Source organism: Doryrhamphus excisus, linkage group LG7, assembly GCF_037039965.1.
Source record: "Doryrhamphus excisus strain RoL-2023G ecotype Guam linkage group LG7, RoL_Dexc_Guam_v1.1, whole genome shotgun sequence".
NCBI classification, from domain to species: domain Eukaryota; kingdom Metazoa; phylum Chordata; class Actinopteri; order Syngnathiformes; family Syngnathidae; genus Doryrhamphus; species Doryrhamphus excisus.
In genome coordinates this window covers 3,755,495-3,772,449 of record NC_136363.1, presented here as the reverse complement: position 1 = coordinate 3,772,449, position 16,955 = coordinate 3,755,495, and the positions used below count along the sequence as shown (strand labels likewise).

At 38.0% G+C, this 16,955-nt stretch overlaps 1 protein-coding gene across 3 annotated transcripts in view; it reads right to left on the bottom strand.

Moving 5' to 3' along the window:
* The window catches only part of rbms3 (RNA binding motif, single stranded interacting protein), a 283,637-nt gene that overhangs the window by 79,103 nt on the left and 187,579 nt on the right, over positions 1–16,955 (bottom strand). For all 3 annotated transcript variants that reach the window (XM_078791916.1, XM_078791917.1, XM_078791915.1), the window contains 2 exons: positions 15,774–15,931; positions 8,845–8,924 (listed from right to left, as the gene is read on the bottom strand). In XM_078791916.1, the coding sequence (XP_078648042.1) occupies positions 8,845–8,924; positions 15,774–15,931 (238 nt within the window). The remainder of the gene's footprint in view (positions 1–8,844; positions 8,925–15,773; positions 15,932–16,955) is intronic.

Genomic DNA, 16,955 nt, shown 5'->3' with positions numbered 1-16,955 from the left:
GCACAGGTTTGTCTCATAACTGCGCTAGTTAGCTCGGGGGCAACCACTAATTGCCAGAGCTCAGGGACAATGACTTCTGGTTCCGGTAAAGGGGAAATACATCATTTGGTATCAATCGATGTAAGTTATCAAAAATACAACAAAACCTCGGTTAGCATAATTAAACCCTCCCAGACGGTCGGACTCTAACCAAAACGTACTGTAACCAAATCAATTTTTCCCATAAGAAATAACAGAATTCGTTCTGGATACCCAACAATATTAAGAAACAAGCACAGATTTGTCTCATAACTGCGCTAGTTAGCTCAGGGACAACCGCTAATTGTCAGAGCTCAGGGACAATGACTTCTGGTTCCGGCAAAGGGGAAATACATCATTTGGTATCAATCAATGTAAGTTATCAAAAATACAACAAAACCTCGGTTAGCATAATTAAACCCTCCCAGACGGTCGGACTCTAACCAAAACGTACTGTAACCAAATCAATTTTTCCCATAAGAAATAAGCACAGATTTGTCTCATAACTGCGCTAGTTAGCTCAGGGACAACCGCTAATTGTCAGAGCTCAGGGACAATGACTTCTGGTTCCGGCAAAGGGGAAATACATAATTTTGTATCAATCGATGTAAGTTATCAAAAATACAACAAAACCTCGGTTAGCATAATTAAACCCTCCCAGACGGTCGGACTCTAACCAAAACGTACTGTAACCAAATCAATTTTTCCCATAAGAAATAACAAAATTAATTCTGGATACCCAACAATATTAAGAAAAAAAGCACAGATTTGTCTCATAACTGCGCTAGTTAGCTCGGGGACAACCGCTAATTGTCAGAGCTCAGGGACAATGACTTCTGGTTCCGGCAAAGGGGAAATACATCATTTGGTATCAATCGATGTAAGTTATCAAACAAAACCTCGGTTAGCATAATTAAACCCTCCCAGACGGTCGGACTCTAACCAAAACGTACTGTAACCAAATCAACGTTTCCCATAACAAATAACAGAAAAAACAAAAAATCTGTAAAGGTAATAACTTCCCACAAATGTAATATGAGACAAAATAATGATCTAATTTTGAGGATTTTAACAAGGTAATTCTTTTTTTTTTGTGCAAAAATTTTATTCAAAAAGTATAATTTCACCACATTAAAGGGATCTTTAATTATTAAATTATAATGTATTTTAAATGAAAAAAGATAACATAATTGTGATAACTGCAATTGTTTTACTGAAATTATTATTACTATTATTATTATTTTTTATTTATTTTGATTATTTCTTCCCCATATACACACAAAATCACACATACAATAATATACTGTAACTAAAATGCACATGTATGCCCACAAACAAAATGTAATAATTTTATTATGTTAATATAATAATATTACATATGTGGGAAAGTGAAAATCTGTAAAGGTAATAACTTCCCACAAATGTAATATGAGACAAAATAATGATCTCATTTTGAGGATTTTAACAAGATAATTCTTTTTTTTGTGGAAAAAATATTATTCAAAGAGTATTATTTGAATACATTAAAGGAATATTTAATTATTAAATTATTATGTATTTTAAATTTAAAAAGATAACATAATTGTGATAACTGCAATTGTTTTACTGAAATTATTATTACTATTATTATTATTTTTTACTTCTTTTGATTATTTCTTCCCCATATACACACAAAATCACACATACAATAATATACTGTAACTAAAACGCACATGTACGTCCAAAAAATATTATTAAAAATATTAAAGAAATATTATTATATTTTAAATATTATTCAAAGAGTATAATTTTAAACCATTAAAGGAATCTTTAATTATTTAATCATAATTTATTTTACATTTAAAAAGATAACATAATTGTGATAATTGCAATTATTTTTATAAAATTATTATTACTATTATTATATTTTATTATTTCTTGATTATTTCTTCCCCATATACACACAAAATCACACATACAATAATATACTGTAACTAAAACGCCCACAAACAAAATGTAATAATTTCCTGCAATGGTCATTAATTAAATTCAACTGGTGGTCAAAGGTGTTCAAATCAGCGGAATACTTGTTATTCATTCCATCCTGCAAATTGGACAGCGCTGGCGTGTAGATGCATCTAATCAACTATCCAGGTCAGGTTTGCTCACTGATGCCTGGTTGATATGAGCGCTGCGTTGCAGCAGTCCGACACAGCCGACACGGAGGCCCGCTCGAGCCCCTCCGCTCTGCCCACATCTGATTGGGATTCAGAGGAAGGGACATGATCGATAGCCCTGATGGAGCACTACAGCTGTTTAGCAATTCTGTGCAATGCGGCAGCCGCTGTCGCCGTTGTCGGACCATGAGCGTGCATATACTTGGGCGCGGATCCAATCTCCTGAGCATGCATGCTCAAAACACAGTAAAGTATTATAAGCTCTATTTACAGATGGATGGCCCCATGCAGAAACAACAATATATGTTGAGGGAAATCATCCATTAGTTCTTTTAAGGGGTTTATTTTGTTGTTTTCCTGAGACTGTGAGTATTCTCAATACATAAATGAAATAATGAAATGAAATAATACAGTAACCAAAACGTACTGTAACCAAATCAATTTTTCTCATAGGAAATAACGGAATCCGTTCTGGATACCCAACAATATTATTGGGGACAATGACTTCTGGTTTCAGCAAAGGAGAAATACATCATTTGGTATCAATTGATGTAAGCTATCAAAAATACAACAAAACCTCGGTTAGCATCATTAAACCCTCCCAGAGGGTCGGACTCTAACCAAAACGTACTGTAACCAAATCAACGTTTCCTATAAGAAATAACAATCCGTTCTGGTTACCCAACAATGTTAAGAAAAAGGCACAGATTTGTCTCATAACTGCGCTAGTTAGCTCGGGGACAACCGCTGATGACATCACAGATGACGGAGCTCGGGGACAATGACTTCGGGTTCCGGCAAGGGGAAAAAAAAAAATTTGGTATCAATCGATGTAAGCTATCAAAAATACAACAAAACCTCGGTTAGCATCATTAAACCTTCCAAGAGGGTCGGACTCTAACCAAAACGTACTGTAACCAAATCAATATTTCCCATAAGAAATAACATAATCCGTTGTGGTTACCCAACAATGTTAAGAAAAAGGCACAGATTTGTCTCTTAATTGTGCTCGTTAACTCGGGGACAGGGGCTGCACGGCGGTCGAGTGGTTAGCGCGCAGACCTCACAGCAAGGAGACCTGGGTTCAATTCCACCCTCGGCCATCTCTGTGTGGAGTTTGCATGTTCTCCCCGTGCATGCGTAGGTTTTCTCCGGCTACTCCGGTTTAACTGCGCTAGTTAGCTCGGGGACAACCGCTGATGACCATCACAGATGACTGAACTCGGGGACAATGACTTCTGGTTCCGGCAAGGGGGAAAGAAATCATTTGGTATCAATCAATGTAAGCTATCAAAAATACAATGAAAGCATCATTTAGCATCATTAAACCCTTCCAAAGGATCCAACTCTAACCAAAACGTACTGTAACCAAATACATTTTTCCTATAGGAAATAACAGAATCCTTTCTGGATACCCAACAATATTAAGAAAAAGGCACAGATTTGTCTCATAATAGTGCTAGTTAGCTCGGGGACAATGACTTCTGGTTCCGGCAAGGGGAAAAAAAATCATTTGGTATCAATCAATGTAAGCTATCAAAAATACAACGAAACCTCGGTTAGCATCATTGAACCCTTCCAAAGGATCCGACTCTAACCAAAACGTACTGTAACCAAATACATTTTTCCTATAGGAAATAACAGAATCCTTTCTGGATACCCAACAATATTAAGAAAAAGGCGCAGATTTGTCTCATAATAGTGCTAGTTAGCTCGGGGACAATGACTTCTGGTTCCGGCAAGGGAAAAAAAAAAATTGGTATCAATCACTGTAAGCTATCAAAAATACAACAAAACCTCGGTTAGCATCATTAAACCCTCCCAGAGGGTTGGACTCTAACCAAAACGTACTGTAACCAAATCAACGTTTCCCATAAGAAATAACATAATCCGTTCTGGTTACCCAACAATGTAAAGAAAAAGGCACATAAATGTGACTCCAGCAATAAACCACACTAAAGTGAGACCAACAGGGACACGTCATGATTTGTGCTCCAACCCCGAGCAACGGGAAAGTCAAAGGAAGGATGAAAAACTGATTTAATCCGTTGGCTCCGCTGAGCCTCGCTGATTAAAGCCTGTCATTCCACAATGCATTAAACAGCTTACAGATGACACCTTATGGTAAATGTAATCCAAAGCGCAGATACATTAGCCATTGTCAGGTTTTGGCAGGTGAGTAATCTCTGGCATATCTCAGAGTATTGTTGGCAGTGGCAGGTAGGAAATTGAAAACATTTGATACACAGTATATGCGGAGCTGTCAAACAAGCAAGGGGTGCTTTAAAACTTAATACAAAAATACAGACGATGTAGCGAGATGCTACATGCACTCGACTTTTGGGTAATTTGTGTCCCAGCAAAAAATGTTGCATACATGTCCTCTTCTCACGTGTGGAAATGGTTAGTTCTGGAAAAGTTATTACAAGATAGCTCAAGAAACAACCAAAAAAAAAACACACAAAAGGTAGCTCCTGAACCCGTTGCGCTCATTGAAAAGTTTGCTGTGACCAACAAAATTGATGCAAAAAAATATCTGATTTTAATTTCATTTGTGCAAAAGTTTTGATGTACGGAGTTTATGGATGAATAAATGTTGAGATGTTGTTTGGTCTAGAGACAGTGCCACTAAGGAAGCAGAACTGGAGGTAGCAGAGATGAGGATGCTGAGGTTCTCATTGGGAGTGACCAGGATGGATAGGATCAGATGGACATTACATGTTAGAGGCCTTGGAGATAAAGTTAAACAGGCCAGACTGAGATGGTTGGGACATGTCAGAGATGAGGATGCTGAGTTTCTCATTGGGAGTGACCAGGATGGATAGGATCAGATGGACATTACATGTTAGAGGCCTTGGAGATAAAGTTAAACAGGCCAGACTGAGATGGTTGGGACATGTCAGAGATGAGGATGCTGAGGTTTTCATTGGGAGGGACCAGGATGGATAGGATCAGAGGGACATTACATGTTAGAGGCCTTGGAGATAAAGTCAAACAGGCCAGACTGAGATGGTTGGCACATTTTTAACTTTTATACATTTTAAGAATTTTTTGTTTTTGTGTTACTACCCAAACCTTCCAAAAGCGGTTGTTTTCTTGAAATATCTTCATAATGAAAAATTTTTATCATTTCATATTCCAGGTATTCCTCAAAAAACATGTTTTTGCTATCACACCATTCAAATTTTTAACTTACCTTTTATACATTTTAAGAAATTTTAGTTTTTGTGTTACTACCCCAACCTTCCATAAGTGGGTCAAAAACGACCCGGTCGGGTTGTTTTCTTGAAATATCTTCATAATAAAAATTTTTTCTCATTTCATATTCCAGGTATTCCTCAAAAAACATGTTTTTGATATAATGCCATTCAAATTTTTAATTTTAAATTTTAAGAATTTTTTTGTATTTTTTTATGTATCAACAAATTAACCTACTTTATAACTAGCTGACACTTGGTCATTTTCTTTTTCAAAGATGCAAAATCTGAAAAATGAAGATGTTTCTAACATGAAATCATTCTTGTGTGATCCTAAATATAATACTAAATATGATACAAGTGATTATTCCTAACAAAAAATGGCAAAATTGGCATAAAAACGCATTGGTTCTAATATAAGTGTAGGGTCCAGTCATTCGTGCATCTAAAGGGTTAACTCCATCGCAGTCAAAAAGATGCATTTAATGTACGTGAATTGGTCGCGAGAATCTCGAGAACTACTACAACACACAGAAGCAACTGAAGTATACACATATGTACCACATTGGGAACATTTGTATCTTTTGGCTCGACTGTTGCGACCATCCCGATCAATATTGTGTCAACGTATAAAAGCTATGGAGTGAACTAATCAATAATAGACATGGAAAAGGTGAAGGATAAAAAAAAAAGCTCTGCCAGGTCGCTATGGTATACTTGAGGACATTAAAGGATCTGTTCCTATGAAAGCGACAGTAATAACTAAGCAATTAGCAGTGAAGAAGCTGTAGTACGAAAGCATGTGCAAAATAACTGACCGCTACTTTTGACTCCCTGACTGGTTATTTTCCCATAGTGGATGCATTTAAAAAAAACACACACATACACACACCCCACACACACACACACACACACACACACACAGAGTGATTGAGGAGCTCAGCTGGAAATGCAGATGCTTGTCAGAAGCTGTCCTGGCTGATGATGCTTGGTGAATACGCCTGCTGCATTTATGTGCTTCCATGCTAGTTTCAAGTGTGACTTTATATGTGGGCTGTTGTGTGTGTGCTACGTGAATTATATGGTAATGGTAATGGTTTTATTTCATTTGAACATGCATCAGATTACAATTGAATGCATCCCATAATCAGTTCACAGTTCCACATGTCCAAAAAGAGTAGGAAGAAGCAAAGCTTATTAAATATTATTATATTATATTATTAATATTGCATTTTTGGCCTGAAAAATTAAGTGTGTAACATTGGGTTTCATAGCTGTATGGCTGTTTTTGTATGGAAGGACGGCAGTGACAAGCACCTCCCAACTCCCAACCCTGATTAAAAAAATTATAACCTTACACAAGCTATCTAAAATCAGTGTGGAATAAAGGTTTCTGCAAAATTATATTGCCGCCGGCAGAAACTGGCAGCTGCCATGATTTCAAATGAGGAAGTTATCTTAGGTTTCAGTCATGTATTTAATTAGGAAATGTGCAAATGTAGTAATTTTTACTTCTGAAAATATTAAAAACCATTGCATTCATATTCAAAACACACTATGGCTAACAAACCTTAAGAAACAAAACAACAAAATGAAGTGTGTAACATTGGGTTTCATATCTGTATGGCTGTTTTTGTATGGAAGGACGGCAGTGACAAGCACCTCCCAACTCCCAACACTGATTAAAAAAATATAACATTACACATGCTATCTAAAATCAGTGTGGAATAAAGGTTTCTGCAACATTATATTGTCGCCGGCAGAAACTGGCAGCTGCCATGATTCAACTGAGGAAGTTATCTTAGGTTTCAGCCATGTATTTAATTAGGAAATATGCACAAATATAGCAATTTTTACTTCTGAAAATATTAAAAACCATTGCATTCATATTCAAAACAAACTATGGCTAACAAACCTTAAGAAACAAAACAACAAAATGAAGTGTGTAACATTGGGTTTCATAGCTGTATGGCTGTTTTTGTATGGAAGGACGGCAGTGACAAGCACCTCCCAACTCTGATTAAAAAATTATAACATTATAACATTTTTTTCAGCTATAAAAAAAATTACAACATTAGACATGCTATCTAAAATCAGTTTGGAATAAAGGTTTCTGCAAAATTATATTGTCGCCGGCAGAAACTGGCAGCTGCCATGATTCAAGTCGAGGAAGTTATCTTAGGTTTCTGCCATGTATTTAATTAGGAAATGCACAAATATAGCAATTTTTACTTCTGAAAATATTAAAAAAACATTGCATTCATATTAAAAACACACTCTGGCTAACAAACCTTAAGAAACAAAACATACTACCGTGATGGAATTTATGGTGACCCTGGAGTCATGAAGTCTGTTACACTGAACATATCTGCCAACATTTGCATTACAAAATAAGTGATTTCTTTCAGGAACAAAGGGAAAAATAATAAAAATTCTAATCTTGGACTAAGTAAAAAATAAATCTCACCAATGTCACTAGTCTTGAAGAGTTGCACTGGATCAAGGCAAACTAATCCCCTTGCCTCGTAGACATCCCGAACAATCCATTAACAATAATAAAATCCGAGCAGCTGACAGATAGACCCTTAAAGGCGAAGGTCAAGCCTGATATTACAGCTTTAAAGGTTTTCCTATTATGACTCAACTTCAATGGAACTGCTCACCTTGCCTTTAATACCCACTGGCTAGTCAGTCAGTGGCTGTGCATATTTGGAGATTCTAAATTCAGACTAGCTGATATATATTAAGTGAAAGGTAATTTATGTGGGGGGGGGGGTCGCTGTGTTAGTGGTCGGAGGTGTGAGTGTTGTTAATGAAAATTGGCACAAAAGGTGAAGGGGAGCTCATTGGTGAGGCCTTTTTTTCTGACTGGCATTTTCTGCCGGGACACAGAAGCCCAGCAGTATCTGGCACTAAAACTGCTTCGGCAGCACTTTTTTTTTTTTATCCTTTCATTTTCGCTTTGGATTACCACCCTTCCCACTGTGACCATCCTCAACATTGCTATGATGTTGTGTTTTCAAAATACTGTGCAGTAATAATGACTGCGGACCAAGAAGACAGGGTACAAAAACAACGTCCGCTAGTTTCTATAGGTAGATTTTAACTTTTTTTTTTTTTTTTTTAAATCCTGTCTGCCTCCCCTTTTGCTCAACCTGAGAGAGCAGGAGAGCAAAGAGCGGAGAGTGCAAGCTCTTAAGAAGATTGCAAAGAACATCACAAAAGCGTGAGTGTGAATATTAACAGGGTTTCCGTCTGCAGAAGCAGCAAAAGCGGGGACAGAGTGACTCGGTAACAGAGCGTAAAAGGGGAGTGGAAGTGACATAAGAAAACCTCAGCTACTTAGCCAACCCATCGGAACCAGAAAAACACAATCTATTACATTGCTCAGTAGATGTGACATAGTCAATAAAGAAAAAAATAATAATAATGTGATTTTTATATGAAGAGTTGGTGCAGGTGGGGGGACTTACTTGGAATTCCTGGTGGGGTTTTCAGGTATTTTCCATTGAAATGCTGAATGACTCCTTCACATTTCTCAGTGGATTCCATCCTGTAACAGAAAAAGTACATAATAAATACTCTATGTTTAACCACCCATTAATACACAGCTTATTATTAATCATAATATGTAGTGCTTTGTAAGGAATATTGTATATTTGCTTTAAATGAGTAAAATAAATACACAAACCAAATGATTTGTTGATAGATTTTTTTCATTTGTGTGATCAAAAATGGCAAAAATCATAAGTAATTACTTTACGCCAATACTATAGCACATATAGACAAACAACCATTCACACTCACATTCATACCTATGGACGATTTGGAGTCGCTAATTAACCTAGCATGTTTTTGGAATGTTGGAGGAAATCAGGGAAAAAAAAACCCACGCATGCATCGGGAGAACATGCAAACTCCGCACAGAGATGGCCGAGGGTGGAATTGAACTTGGGTCTCCTAGCCGTGAGGTCTGCTAACCACTCATCCACCGTGCGGCCAACATCCAATCAATTAATATTGAAAATTGTCGCTGTCCAACCAATACAATGACATTATTTTTGTTCATTTTTTTCCTCATAATATTTTATTTATTTTTAATTTAAAATAAAAAAATATATATTTAAAAATAAATATTAAAAATATATATAATATTTAAAATATTTCAACTGTATGCTGCTAAATCTTCCTCACATTATTTTATTCTCGTTTTATTACAATTTAGATGCTTGTATGTTGACATTCTTTTTGTTCATTTTTTCTCATATTATGAATTTATTTTATTTATTTTTAATTTAAAATATATATTTAAAAATATATATATTAAAAATATATATAATATTTAAAATATTTCAACTTTATGCTGTTAAATCTTCCTCACATTATTTTATTCTCATGTTATTACAATGTAGATGCTTGTATGTTGAAATTCTTTTTGTTCATTTTTTCTCATATTATGAATTTCTTTTATTTATTTTTAATTTAAAATATATATTTAAATATATATATATATATATTAAAAAAATATATAATATTTAAAATATTTCAACTTTATGCTGATAAATTTTCCTCACATTATTTTAATCTAGTTTTTATTACAATTTAGATGCTTCAGTCTCACACTCATATTCAGCGGAGAATCCAACCCAGGTCTTTACTGTGTGGCCAACATGCTAACCACTAAGTCACCGTGCGGTGTTGAATTGTCCATGGCTATAAATGAGTGTGAATATACCGAATTCACGGCTTGATAGATTCCCCCTGCTTAGCTCGCTTCTCACCGCAGAGAACACTCTTATCATTCTGTCAGCCGCCCACTTCTCTGTCCTCTTTCTTTCATATCTCAACCGTCATCCTTCTTTCTTTTTGAACGGAGCTTCTTTATCGCTCTCTCTGCCCCATCCATCTTACTCCGAGCCCCGTCTGCACCTCTTCGTTTTGACGTCTCTCTCATTGCCACCGCCTTTCAAGCGTGGTTATTTCCTCCATCTTTCATTGTAACCCCCGTTCCTTCCTTGCCCTCCTTTCTTTTCCCTCACTGCTCATCCTTGTGCTTCTCTGCTCTCCCGTGTCTACATCATCAACTTCCTGTCCCCGTGGACTCTAACCTTTCACTTTTTTAAGCATCTGTCTTTCATCGCCATGATATTTCCCACTTTAAGTAAGACCGGTTTTTGAACTAACATAATGATACGTTCAGTCAATCATTGCTTTTTTTGTTCATCTAATCAGTTTGCTCTTTACTGTATTGTCCAGTTTGTCTAGATTGTAAGCTACTATATGCTATATGCAAGCTATAACCCGCCATGGGGCCAAAGAAATTTGCGTAAATTGGATTTGCAATATTTCTGATAGGATTTAATACACTAACTGAGGTTTGACTGTACAGCACAATCGGTTATGGCACTTTGACTTTCCCAACTTTACTCCACTTCGCTTTTTACGACTATTATTTTTTTTTTAGCTCTAGATATTGTATTTTAATGCAGTTTTTTTTACTGAACTCTATTTTCATTTTTTTTTCTCTACTGTAAAGCGTCTTTGAGTACTCTGAAAAGCGCTATACAAATAAAATGTATTATTATTCATTCATTTTCTACTGCTTTTTCCTCGCGGGGGGGGGTGCTGGAGAGGCAGCGTACACCCTGGACTGGTGGCCAGCCAATCACAGGGCACATATAGACAAACAACCATTCACACTCACATTCATACCTATGGACAATTTGGAGTCGCAAATTAACCTAGCATGTTTTTTTCTTTTGAAATGTGGGAGGAAACCGGAGTACCCGGATGAGAAAACCCACGCATGCACAGGAGAACATGCTAACTCCACACAGAGATGGCCGAGGGTGGAATTGAACTCGGGTCTCCTAGCTGTGTGGCATGCGCACTAACCACTTTCTATGCTGCATGTCCTCCAATGAACTGCTTTGCTCAGACACAATGAAGAATGGGAAACTTCAAAACTCATATTGGTACTTCTTTGTATATTTTAGGTACATCTTTGAAGTGTTAAGTTACTGTGTGATGAGTTTAGTGTTTTTTTTGCAAGCATAAACATGGCTAAATAAACTAATAGACATGTTTTTGGAATGTGGGAGGAAACCGGAGTACCCGGAGAAAACCCAAGCATGCACGGGGAGAACATGGAAACTCCACACAGAGATGGCCGAGAGTGGAATTGAACCCCTGTCTCAATAGCTGTGAGGTCTGCGCGCTAACCACTAACCACTCTATTATTATTTTTACATCTCTCATCGGCCCTATTCCTATTCCAGGTGCACATTTTCTCTTGCTTTCGCCACTCTTGTCCGATCGAAGGACTCAATTCCGTGACTAATCTGCTCCCTCCACCATTCCCTGTCTGAAACTCGATCTTCCCAGGTTCTCTCTTCAATGCCCGAGTTATTGATATTAGCTTTCAGCGTGTCTTTGAAGTGAAGTAGGGGTCTTCCCAGCTGCCTATATAGAGCAGCATCTTTGGGATGCGGGTATCAGACACTGGACAACATGCCCATCCTACGCTGGGGGCTTTGATGATCAGGCTTTCAATGCTGGCTAAGGCACACTGCAATATCACCATTATTATCACAAGCTGCAGTTTATGACATTAGTGGTTTGTGTGTGTAATTATAATGTACAAATACACTTTTTTATTCCTATCCAAGCGTGTAATTTGTGTCTCAAATTAATTCAAGTGTAGGCTAGGGGTGTATGTGTTTGTGTGTGAGTCCGTTATGTTGAAGTCTAAATATGACTGTAGGGGTGCTATTTCATGACTAGTGGGCTCTAAAAATGTTTTTTTAAAAACTGTCCCAACCATCTCAGTTTGGCCCCTATGACTTTATCTCCAAGACCTCTAACATGTAATGTCCCTATGATCCTATCCATCCTGGTCACTCCCAATGAGAACCTCAGCAACCTCATCTCTGACATGTCCCAACCATCTCAGTCTGGCCCCTCTGACTTTATCTCCAAGGCCTCTAACATGTAATGTCCCATTCCTGATCCTATCCATCCTGGTCACTCCCATTGAGAACCTCAATATCCTCATCTCTGACATGTCCCAACCATCTCAGTCTGGCCTCTCTAACTTTATCTCCAAGGCCTCTAACTTGGAATGTCTCTCTGATGTACTCGTTCCTGATCCTATCCATCCTGGTCACTCCCAGTCAGAACCTCAGCATCCTCATCTCTGACATGTCCCAACCATCACAGTCTGGCCTCTCTGACTTTATCTCCAAGGCCTCTAACTTGGAATGTCCCTCTGATGTACTCGTTCCTGATCCTATCCATCCTGGTCACTCCCAATGAGAACCTCAGCATCCTCATCTCTGACATGTCCCAACCATCTCAGTCTGGCCTCTCTGACTTTATCTCCAAGTCCTCTAAAATGTAATGTCCCGTTCCTGATCCGATCCATCCTGGTCACTCCCATTGAGAACCTCAGCATCCTCATCTCTGACATGTCCTAACCATCTCAGTCTGGCCTCTCTAACTTTATCTCCAAGGCCTCTAACTTGGAATGTCTCTCTGATGTACTCGTTCCTGATCCTATCCATCCTGGTCACTCCCAATGAGAACCTCAGCATCCTCATCTCTGACATCTCCTAACCATCTCAGTCTGGCCTCTCTGACTTTATCTCCAAGTCCTCTAAAATGTAATGTCCCGTTCCTGATCCTATCCATCCTGGTCACGCCCATTGAGAACCTCAGCATCCTCATCTCTGACATGTCCTAACCATCTCAGTCTGGCCTCTCTAACTTTATCTCCAAGGCCTCTAACTTGGAATGTCTCTCTGATGTACTCGTTCCTGATCCTATCCATCCTGGTCACTCCCAATGAGAACCTCAGCATCCTCATCTCTGACATGTCCCAACCATCTCAGTCTGGCCTCTCTGACTCTTTGTCCAGCGGTTGAGCAGACAGCTAGAGAGAAAACAGGTGGGTAGACGTCCAGTCAATAAGGCAGACGGGTGGTTTGTTTCATCTGGAAAAACGAACTGCTCAGCCAGACTGTCTGGCGGCCACTAAGGACGGCGAGGGAGCCGGTTGGCGGCGGACTGAGCCAGGTTGGCCATGAGGCAGGCAGCCGCTTCTTTTGTGTGTTGCTGGTTAATGGCATCAAGTGCTGCTGTCTGCAATGATTAGTGCTCAGGCTGGAGTAATGGGCTCTGATAACAGTAATGGATCAGCCCACAAACACTTAGCTCGGTTTACTCTCTAATGCCCCTCGTGGTCCAACCCGCAGCAGATGTCTGTTGACACAGGTAACAATGGGCTCTGAAATGTATGCACAACAATACTCAACCTATATGATTGGATTGCCCCTCAGGGTCGTACTATTCGGAATTTTATGCACATTTTTATATTGGGAGTTTGAGACCCTTGGTGTCACTATACCGTCAAAGATAAAGTTATTGTTTACGTTAGGAGCGGTTGACATGACGTTGTTGTCAGCTAGCTTTCTAAAGCATGAGAAACAACATAAATTTGAAAAAAAAAACAAACCCCACACACACGGAAAACATGCAAAGTCCACACAAAGATTTTTTAAAACTCGCAACAATCTGTCGCCATCTACACAACACAACACATCAACACACACACAACACACAAAGTAACCGACTTGGTCGGCATATGAAAAAAAAACATCTACACAGAACATATTTTGCAATCAAGCAAAAAAATTTTGGGAGAAAGAGTACCAAAAGCTACCCAGCATGCTTTGCGGTAGGAATACATTACACATATCTTGCAATCAAGCGACAAAAATGTTGTGTGAAAGAGTACCACAAGCTACCCAGCATGCCTTGCCATGCCTGGCAAAAAAAAATCCATGTATTCCTACCGCAAGGCATGCTGGGTAGTCCAGCTGCAACAACACTATCAAGTATGAACAGTAGGCTTGTTTACTTCTCTGACGACCTCCTCAACATATTTTGCAATCAAGCAAAAAGGCGACAAACATGGCAACATTTTAAGAGAAAGAGTACCAAAAACTACCCAGCATGCTTTGCGGTAGGAATACATTATACATATTTTTCAATCAAGCGACAAACATGGCAAAAATGTGTGAAAGAGTACCACAAGCTACCCAGCATGCCCTGCCATATTGGCAAAAAAAATCCATGTATTTCTACCACAAGGCATGCTGGGTAGTCCAGCTGCAACAACACTATCAACTATGAACAGTTTATGAACTTGTTTACTTCTCTGACGACCTCCTCAACATATTTTGCAATCAAGCAAAAAAGGTGACAAACATGGCAAAATTTTAAGAGAAAGAGTACCAAAAGCTACCCAGCATGCTTTGCGGTGGGAATACATTTTACATATTATTCATACATTATACATATTTTGCAATCAAGCGACAAAAATGTTGTGTGAAAGAGTACCACAAGCTACCCAGCATGCCTTGCCATGCTGGCAAAAAAAAAATCCATGTATTCCTACCGCAAGGCATGCTGGGTAGTCCAGCGGCAACAACACTATCAACTACGAACAGTAGGCTTGTTTACTTCTCTGACGACCTCCTCAACATATTTTGCAAGCAAGCAAAAAGGTGACAAACATGGCAAAATTTTGAGAGAAAGAGTACCAAAAGCTACCCAGCATGCCTTGCGGTAGGAATACATGGATCTTTGGTCTTTTTTTGCCAGGGATGCTTGATTGCAAAATATGTTGAGCAGGTTGTCAGAGAAGTAAACAAGGCTACTGTTTATAGCTGATAGTTTAGTTGCAGCTGGACTACCCAGCATGCCTTGCGGTAGGAATACATGGATTTTTTTTTTCTTTTGCCAAGCATGGCAATGCATGCTGGGTAGCTTGTGGTACTCTTTCACACAACATTTTTGCCATGTTTGTCGCTCGATTGCAAAATATGTATAATGTATTCCTACCGCAAGGCATGCTGGGTAGCTTTTGGTACTCTTTCTCCCAAAATGTTGCCATGTTTGTCGCGTCTTTTTGCTTGATTGCAGAATATGTCGAGGAGGTCGTCAGAGAAGTAAACAAGCCTACTGTTCATACTTGATAGTGTTGTTGCAGCTGGACTACCCAGCATGCCTTGCGGGCGTTTGGAAATATCACTTTTGAGTGAAGTTATGTTTAGCACTTAGTACTTTATCACCCACTTAGTAGTACTAGTCGCTTTCTGTCGTGTGCAATGCCGTGGGTGTGTTTTGTTTTCCGTGGCGACGTGCAAATTAGCTTAAATGTAAAGTAGCAAAAACAACAAGTGCTCAGTTCCAGTTGAACTGAAGTCAAACTGGAAATCACGTTACCGAAAAGAGTCACCAGTTGCCTACATGAAATTAGCAAGAACATTAATTAAGAGCAATTGAAGAATATAGAACACAACAACTACCCAGAACAACTACACTGTGATTTGAAGTGTACCTGGCAAAGCCGACTCCCCTGCTGACCCCGTTGGCGTCCCTCAGTATCCTGGTGGAGATGACATGACCCAGAGGCTTCAGCATGTTCTCCAGCTCCTGCTCATCCATGGAGATGGGTAGATTGGAGATGTACAGGTTGGTAGGGTCCTGCTCTTGTTGCTGAAAACACAAAGGGAAACACGATGGGAAATAACTAAAAATGAGGAAGTATGGATTTTGAATGAGTTGATGCTTCAACTTTTGGGGTATTCATTCTAGTTTTAAGTCAGTAACCAGCAAAGGCATAGCAGGAGTCTGAAGAACCCAAGGAAATAAATGTACAGTACATGGTAAACCTTAACATCATCAGAAACACATTTGACCCCCCCCCCAAAAACTGCATAACCTCGCAGCCGTGCATCCTATTCCCACAATGGTAATGGTTTTATTTCATTTGAACATGCATCAGATTACAATTGAATGCATCACATAATCAGTTCACAGTTCCACATGTCCAAAAGGAGTAGGAAGAAGCAAAGCTTATTAAATCCTACCCCTCCATCTGGTACTTTTACAATGAGTAACTGTTGTTCACTTCCTGCTTTTCCTAATAATATAATATTTTTTTTGTTTGTTGAAATTTAAAAATTTAAAAAATTTAAATTTAAAAAAATTAAATTTAAAAATTTAAAAATTTAAAAATTTAAAAATTTAAAAATTTAAAAATTTAAAAATTTAAAAATTTAAAAATTTAAAAATTTAAAAAAATTTAAAATGTACTGGTGTACCAGTACAGTTAGATTATTCCAATAAAGAAAATGGTTAGTTAATGCCATAGTAACTGAAAATTGTCAGTTACTATGGTACCCATTATGTCATTGTATCGTCATATCACCTTGTACTTTGGTATGTGACCAAAAATAAAAAAAAATAAAAACATTTAAAATTTTTATCATATAACATTTTTTTATCGTATAAAAAAATTTAAGAATTTTAAAATGTTTTAAATTTTTACATTCTTTTTATTTTTTGGTCACATACCAAAGTACAAGGTGATATGACCGTACAATGACATAACGGGTAAAAAAAAATTAAAAATAAAAATTTTAACATTTTAAAATTTTAATTTTTTTTAATTTTTGGTCACGTACCGAAGTATGAGGTGATATGACCATCCAATGACATAATGGGTACCATAGTAAGT